Below are 8,309 nucleotides of genomic sequence, written 5' to 3'. Positions count from 1 at the left end.
ATTCCGAGTTTACAATTTCCAACTAAAAAAACCACATCCTCACTTGTTATTCAGTAACACCAATACTGAACACTATTTTGTAGTACAATTGCTGGTAACTCAGGGTAGGTCGAACCAAGTCTAGGGATTGACTTAGAATCCAAAAATCCATTCTGCAGCACTCTAGATATAATAACTTGAAAAAATGTTAGCATATCTTCACAAACCATTAGAACTGAAAATAAGCATTTCATATTCAATTCGTCCCATGAGTCAATAACTTGAACAAAAGATTATCCGAAAACAACTTAAAATGAAACAAAAACATTCTAAACAGATACCTTCAAATATTCTGAATACTAACTGATCCAACATAACAATGATTCAGGAACATAACATAAGATCGAGTATCAAAACAGTGAACCGAAACATGTTCGGACAGACCTCATTTGAGAGGAATGAACCTGGAAGAATGGGTAGCACCAATACCAGGACGTCCATGCTTAACTGGCTTGTATGAGATTGAGAACTCAGCAAGATAATGGCTTATCATCTCGGGTTTAATTTCAACCTGGTTGAAGGTCTTTCCATTGTAGACCCCAACGATGCTTCCGATCATTTCAGGAACAATGATCATATTACGAAGGTGAGTCCTGACTGGTTCTGGCTTCTCACCTGGAGGTGCCTCCTTTTTCTGTATCAAAATCATCAAAGACAACTCACAATTAGAAGCTTATACAATCTATGCTTACAGGTATCGAACTACACAATGAATCATGAGTAGGTCAGATATCTGTCATTTGTATTCTGAAATCAAGGGAAGAGAAAATAAATCATTCACTCAAGCCAAGTAAACAAGATGGTATACAAAAAATCCTTGTGACAACTAAATGTTACAGAAAATTCATTCAGTGAGATGGCTCTAACAATTCAGAGTGCTTACAAGTCATGTCAGACTGTTATAGTAAACCTTGGTTAATAGTTCAAAGGTATACACTAATATAAAATACATTTCTACTCTAATCATAAAAAAATCACCAACTTCTCTGATAAACCGAAGAATACACCATTTGTTACTAAATTCTCAATTTTTGTCAGCCTCAAAAGAGTTTTTAGGAGAAAACATGAAGAAAAAAGGAATACAGAACAACTTTGTAACTCATGTCAAATTCAAAATTGATACCAATACTACACCACTTCCCACCAAATAGTTATTCATGTGTCACTTTTCTATGGTTTGTATCTTCAAAAAGAACAAGCTCCTCCGGTAATAAAACACTGAAAAACCTAAATGGAGGAAATGAAAATATGACGCCGTACCAATATCAATTCTAGGTAAAATAACATTTCAAACCTAGAAATACAAAAATCTAGGGGGCTTATGAGCTCATTTAATCAAAACCCCAAGTCCCTAACCGAACAATGATATACCAAAATGTCTAATTTAAAGCAGGAAATTTTTAATAGTACTATTTAACAACAATTCCTCAACATATCTCATGTATGGGATCTTGAAGCACTATTGGCAATTCATTCGAGCATAATAGAATATCACTAATCACAAAACTACTTTCAGAAGCCAGATCAAAGAAAAATTAGTACTTCAATTCAGCAATCAAAACTAACATGAAAACTTCAAATCTCATTGAATGCAAACTCAAAAACATTATAAACAAATCTATAGCTGTTATCAACTAATAATAAAGAACAGATTCAGAGAAAGATTATTACCGCCTTTCGTAGCTTCTTGATGAGTGCCATCGGCTTCCTCTTCAAACCTCGTTGAAACCTGCAAAATGAATCCAAATATAAGAAAACAAGAACAAATCCTGAACTATCGATTTCGTTTTCTCCTTATGCATTTTGTATGAGAATCGATCAGGAAATGATTATCGCCATATTTTTTACCTTCTACGAGCCCTAGCAGGAAAGAGCTTAACAAGCTCATCAGTGGACATATCAAGCAAAGCATCCAAATCAACTCCTTTGAAACTGAACTTACGGAAAGTTCTCCTCTTTGGTGCGTCAACAGCGACATCAGTTTCTGGATCCTGTAAACAGAGATCGACGAATTAAAGTGATAAGTAGTAGTGAGAGAAAGAGAAGTGAGAAAATGGAGAAGACGAAGTGGCGAAGAGAACTCACCATGGCTGCAAATGTGGAAGCAAGAAAAACCCTAATCCGCTGCCGAAGCTCTGTTTAGGATAGAGGTATATACTTCCAGTTAGGGTTTTTTAGTTAAGCCGAAGTACGATTTTATAGGTCTGGAATCTGTGGGCTTGAAAAAAGGTCTAAGATGAGATTGTGATTAAAAGGCTATTACAGCCCAATTGTGCCTTGGCCCACCTACTTGGTCCATTCCATATTTTTATTTTTTTTGTTGAATCGGTCCATTCGATATAGTTGACAGAGGATTGTCTCTGCTCTCTAAGTTTAGTCCCACCATCGAAAATTAGAGTATATATCGTAATAGTCATTGTCGAGCTCAGGTGCACGAGCTTGTGACTCGAGCGAGGGCGGTACGGTGGTTGAACATTGGGTATTTGGGTTCACTCATCCGGGTAGGTCCTACTCAGTATAGTTATAAGTTTGATAGTCTGCTTCAAGTTCGGAGTCAGGTCTTGTTCCACATAGCAGCAGCCACAACCTCAGCTCCTGATAGTGGAAGGACAACGAACCCGTTCCTGAGTGACCCATTATCCACCCTAAGAAATGACCTGAATTGAACATCCACTTTTCGGCCTACTTTTCTTAAAGGCACCTAATAGAAATTGCCAGCTCAAGAAAACTCCCTAAAGCCTCCTAGAGCCGAAGGGCCTGACCGTTGAGTCATACCAAGGGGTTGGGTTTACCATATAGGGCGTTGCGGAGGAGCTTTCTGAGTTAGGTCCAAACCCTCCTCGTTGTTGATTATATAATCCATGTACATTCAACACGTAAATGTAACTCTCGCACAAGAGATCTAGTTGGAGGGTCATGGTGGGCATATTTGGGCCCAGCCCACGAAACTACTTTGAGAGGCCTACTACGTATTCACATATCAGTGAACTTACAAACATTACAAGGCAAGCGGCCGAGATCTAGAAAGATTTACATATATAACAACATATGATCACCACATTATATATTCGATGGAAGTGAAAAAATCATATAATATTTAAGGTACATGCATATAGAATTTGATTGGTTACAAATGAAAGTAAAGAAAAAAAATCTGTCATTACAACATTACTTGTAAGTTGTACCTGCACTATATTGTATATATAGACACTACGTGTACTAAAACTAATGTATTTTTATAGTTCAAGAATGTTTTTTTCGTTCTTCCGGTGACCCAAGTTCTCGTTTCATCTCGAATAGATCCAGTCTGCTCAGCCCACAAGAGTGAAAAAAGAAATTCTCCTGAAGGCAGCCCAAGAAGATCTGGACTCGTGGCCTCTACAACCCGAGCTTCTTTTTCAATTCGAACTTTGTTCTCAAATCTTCTCCGGACGGCATTTGCCCACCACTTTTTAGGATTGCACACCACCATGCCATAAGTTCATCCTGTTAAAACACCAAAACATGTATTTTTCTTTTCACATAGACAAAGAACATCTATAATATTAATATATGTATTAATGTATACGTATACGTATAATACCCGTATATGTAAATATACAATACTAATTGATTTACCTCAGTGTAGTCATGGTTTGAGACGAATCGACTGTCTAATAAGCATTTGAAACCGGCTATATTCACAGAAAGTGAAAGTTTGTGATTTCCAAATGTCTTGTCTTCTGAAAGTGCATATAAGACCAAATTCAGAAAAGGAAAAAAAATCAAGCAACGATAACTTGAGGGTTTATCATCTAGAGCTTGAAATCTACTAAAAAGAAGAGAATTGAATAAGTTTTTTATACCCCTAAAAACTGTTAGAAATTATACCATGAATGCATGCCACAAAGTAACCAGTTCCTCCTACTTCCCACTTTCGGAGCCTCAGCCGTACGAAAAAACCATTGAGACAATAAAACGACGTCGAGGATTTGGTCCATCTAAGTTGATAACAAATGAAAGTCAAATTGAATCACATGAACTCTAAAGAAAAAGAATTGGAGGTGTTAGTCAAAAGCTAAAATTCAAGATGCTAATGTTATGTTTCTTACTTGAGGATATCCGTTCGAGACAAACGAAGCCTTTTTATCGCTTCGAGGGTTTCCCTTGGTACAACAGGAATATGCTGATGAATGAAGTTGCAAAAAGCTGTAGTCTGATTTTCTATCGACACGTTATCGGTAGAACTTGAAGCAGTTTGTTTACCATTGAGTATGAACCCTTTTGAAGTGTTCCTTCCACTAGTTTCATCAAAGAACCCCGTCTCGGTTGGTTTCAAGCCAAAATCCATCCTAGTCATTCTCATATCAGAACTTTTACCGACTTCGATTTCGGTATCTACTCTTGGGTTTTTCGTACAAAAACTTGGGATAGAAGCATTACCATCTAAATGACCTTTTCTCGTCGATGAATATGGACATGAAATGGCCCAATGACTAAGCTGAAAACATCGAATGCACAAGCAAGATGTCTCTTCTTTTCCCTCATATTGGTTGATTTTTTGAAGAAGATTGTCAATCTCAGCTTCAGTTATCTCCGAACAATCTTGTAACTTGTGACCTTTGATACCACAAAAGAAGCAAGTTATGTTTGAATGGCTTCCATCTACTTCTGATGGTATAATGTGTCTTAGAGCATCTAATCTCCTAGCAAAAACAGAAGCCAAAGCCACTGAGTTTTTTAATCTTTGAGAATGGCGAATGACATTTGAATTGAACTTGTGTTTCTTCTCATGAATGAGTGCTCTTCTCTTAAACCCGAACGAGCCACCACTATTACTTACAGAATTCATATTGTTCTTACTTTCATCGCTAATTGGATCTTCCAAAACATTCTTGTCCTTTTGAGATATTATGAAGTCGTGGGCATGGGAAAGAATCTTAGTCCGATCTTTTGGAACTTGAAAAGATGTAACGTTTTCGTGGCGGTTATTTGAGCTCTGAACAAGGCCGGTAACTTTCGGAGAGAACCGAGCTATCCATAGGTTCTTATGAGAATCACTTCTGCTTGTCTTGTTTGGATCAATTGAACTACCTTTGGAAGCTTCTTTCCCTTCAGAAGGAGAGTCTGGATCCTTCCCCGAGGAAGAATTGGGTGAGAGGTTTCCAGCTTTCTTGGGATTAGATGGCATGTTACTTAGGCTTCTACTACTCTTGGCACCGTCAACACAGTTACCCAAAGGAATATTCGGCAGAGCCGACAGACCTTCTCCATGAACCAATGAAACAACTTGTTTACCTTTATCATCATTAGATGAACGATACCCGTCGTTCTCATTTACCTTGTTAGCTAGTTCATGTTCATTTGAGACTTGACGATAATCCTCAAGAGTCAACATTTTATTCTCCTTACCAACTGAGCTTCGACAATATAATTGCTTAAAAATGGTTTGGAAACCTGTATTTGTTTCTTTACTTCGATTTCCATGATTAGTTCTCATTGTAAGAGCTAATGAAGGTGTATCATTCGGAACAGAGTTTGAAACTCCTTTAACCATGTTCGATATCCAATTCATAAAAGAACTATCTTGTTTATATAACGATTTCAACTCGCAACTTTTGTAGTCGTTTTGCTTCATTTTCTTACTCTCAACCGCCAATTGTTGGTCCGAGTTCCATTTTCTTTTTCTAGTAGACTGTAACCTAGTACTATTGCAACTTTCGACACTCTCTTGGCTTCCATCCTCATCTTTCGAAATCCTCTCATTATCTTCCTCATCCCACAAAGCCTTTCCTTTATCGTTTCTTTGACAGAGACGACCTTCACTGCTACTCCGACGGGCCTCAACTGTGGGAACCTCGGTCAATGGGAGTATTCCTTCATGGTGGTGGTCACACGACTTACCCTCATCGGGTGGTTTCGCTTTTACAAAAGACGCCTCAGCACAAGCTAAATCACGCGTAATAGTCTGTAAATCATTTTCAGCAGTTGACTCTTGCTTCCACAAAGGTTCATTCGGTTTCTCTTCGTTATCTTCTTCAAGTTCTAGAGGGCTAGAACTTGTTCCTACGTCGAAGTTTCTTGGTACTTGTTTTCCTCGTGTGAAATCAAACTTTGGCTTATCTGTTTTTATCGATGAAGAGTCGGCACTTCTCCCATTATCAGAATCTAAAGATTAAAAAAGGAGGTTCTGTAAGACGTCAATTAACAACGAAACAACAAAAGTAGTTTCTACTTGAAATTGATATCAATTAATATAAATTATCATACCTAGATTGTTTCCATGACTTGTTACTCGGCAAGGAGGACTAATGCTTGCTGTGTCCCTTGGGGTTGAGGACCCGACTAGATGAACTTCTTCAGAAACTTTACAAGCCAAATGGTGGTCCGTTGGTGAACCCACTTTTTCTTCATTCACATGTACATTGTCTTTAGTTTCTCCCGCTGTAATCTTTTGTGACAATGGCCGGACAAGATTGCTTGATCCAACACCACACAATAAAGAGAGACTTTTATTGGGTAAGCTAGAATCGGCACATTTAAGACTCACCCCTTTCTTCGGAGACCAAACAAGTTCAGATACTGGGGTTACTCTCGCAAAGTTCATCTCTTCTTTCGACCCTGCATTTGCACCTGCACCTAGTTTTTGATCCGACCGTGTCTCGGTGCTCTGGTTGCCAAGACCTATCGCTAGTCTTAGTTCTATAGCCGGATCCTCTTTATCATCATTCATTATTTTTTCTTTTTTCGTGCAACTTTTTGAGTAGAAAATACTGCAATTCCAATCTAGACATAACTAGTCCCTTCCATGCATTTGAAAATGCTTTCTTTCACTGCAAACAAACAAAACCATCCAAAAGGAATATGTGAAAATTCAATGAGTTGTTTCACCGTTATCGATATCAAACTTAAATTATTGTAGAGAAAAAGGAGTTACTTTCCGATAGTACCCACAATGAGATATTACCCTTATATCTCATATCGTTACTTGTATCGAAAAAACCTTTCTACTTTAAGAGTATGAATCTTTTCTTTGGCTGGTTAAATGAAATGAAATCGAAAATAGGAAGGAACTCAAAGAACATAGAGGGGAACTTCCAATGATGGAAATGGGTACCAAAATTTTTCCATGGATTTGAACAAACAAATAGTATCAAGATTCAATAAGTTCCTAAGTAAGCATTCCTAATCTAGTCTTTTCGATTTTGACGATTAAAGGACTAACGCATATCTTCATATCGATTTCATAAATTTAAAATATCTAATGTATTCCATTAAGAGCAAATTATCACTCTTCAACTTGAACAAACAAATAGAACAAACAAATAGAATCAAGGTTTAGTGAGTATTGATAATTCATATTGATAAAGAGCACATTAAACCCTACTATTTACAAGAATCTACCTCCACAAATGAAAACTATTCTAGGGTTTCTTCAATCCTATCTATTCCATAAAGGAGATTGAATCATTCACATCTCTAACTTACACTTTCAATTACATACCAAATTTTTGTCTTCTATGATTATCTCCATAAGAATTGGGAAGAAGTGATGAGAAATAAGTATACAACATAAAACCCATAGACACAATTCAAAGATGAACTAGAATATGAAAATTTGAAGAGAAATACAAATGAAGTATACAAATTGAACAAATATTTGGAGCAATAGAGAAAAACCCAGGAAATTAAAAAGTTACCCATCAAAGGAAAACAAGATCTTTAATGTCCAAAATACCTATAATCAACAAAAGCTTCAAATTTAGTAGCTCTCTTTTAGTGAGCAATGACCATTCATATTTTACTAGACAAGGAACACTCACTAACAAGACTGTTGTTTTTCCTACAGAGGAAGAGAGAGAGAGGATTTTAGAGAGAGAATTGATGTGTGGATGTTGTTGCAGAGTTGCTGTGAAAAGTTGAAGTTTTTTGCATGAAGTTGTACAGCTTCCTTTCTCTCAGCAATTCCAAAGCTTATAAACATTTGAGGTTAAGAGACTGCCACGTTCTCACATTTGTCGCCAATCAGAATACTATTTTTATTGAATTTTTTTAATTACGAATGATTGTAATTAATCCCTAGCCGTTGGATTCACAAGATCTTATTGTGAATACTGTTGATGATTAAGCAAGTAACGGTACTGAAGTGTCGGTTATGTTGTCCGGTGCTTTCAGTGGGTCCCACCAACAAATAGGTTAGTATTCCGTTTCCGTTACAGTTTTGTCGTGTAACAGTCCGAAAAAACGTTTTGTTTTTTGCCCTTGATTTAAAGCCAGAAAAAACAATCATC

The 8,309-nt window shown here is 37.1% G+C and overlaps 2 protein-coding genes across 7 annotated transcripts; both read right to left on the bottom strand.

Moving 5' to 3' along the window:
* Positions 1-208: 208 nt before the first annotated feature.
* LOC147551106 (small ribosomal subunit protein uS19-like) lies at positions 209-2,260 on the bottom strand. Its single transcript, XM_086668301.1, has 4 exons — positions 2,125-2,260; positions 1,888-2,030; positions 1,711-1,768; positions 209-673 (listed from the first exon to the last, which is right to left on the bottom strand). Exons 1-4 carry the CDS (start codon positions 2,125-2,127, stop codon positions 425-427), a joined length of 453 nt encoding a protein of 150 aa, XP_086524427.1. The 5' UTR covers positions 2,128-2,260; the 3' UTR covers positions 209-424.
* Positions 2,261-3,088: 828 nt separating this feature from the next.
* Positions 3,089-8,031, bottom strand: LOC147551105 (uncharacterized). Of its 6 annotated transcripts, XM_086666846.1 has the most exons (7): positions 7,842-8,029; positions 7,719-7,756; positions 6,289-6,851; positions 4,131-6,186; positions 3,910-4,019; positions 3,658-3,761; positions 3,089-3,525 (listed from the first exon to the last, which is right to left on the bottom strand). In XM_086666846.1, the coding sequence occupies exons 3-7, from the start codon at positions 6,749-6,751 to the stop codon at positions 3,418-3,420; spliced, it is 2,841 nt and encodes a 946-aa protein (XP_086522972.1). In that variant the 5' UTR covers positions 6,752-6,851; positions 7,719-7,756; positions 7,842-8,029; the 3' UTR covers positions 3,089-3,417. The 6 variants fall into 6 exon arrangements, 3 of the variants coding, with proteins under 3 accessions (XP_086522972.1, XP_086522971.1, XP_086522973.1); XR_015237114.1 differs by lacking the exon at positions 7,719-7,756 and having other exon boundaries at positions 3,885-4,019; positions 7,757-7,981; XR_015237115.1 differs by having other exon boundaries at positions 3,885-4,019; positions 7,719-7,978.
* Between the last annotated feature and the right edge of the window lie 278 nt (positions 8,032-8,309).

The sequence above is a fragment of the Eschscholzia californica genome, unplaced genomic scaffold (assembly GCF_041429995.1).
Source record: "Eschscholzia californica isolate CP2 unplaced genomic scaffold, dmEscCali1.0.p SCAF_3, whole genome shotgun sequence".
NCBI lineage: Eukaryota > Viridiplantae > Streptophyta > Magnoliopsida > Ranunculales > Papaveraceae > Eschscholzia > Eschscholzia californica.
Note: the sequence above shows the minus strand (reverse complement) of the source record. Positions and strands in the feature narration are given on the sequence as shown.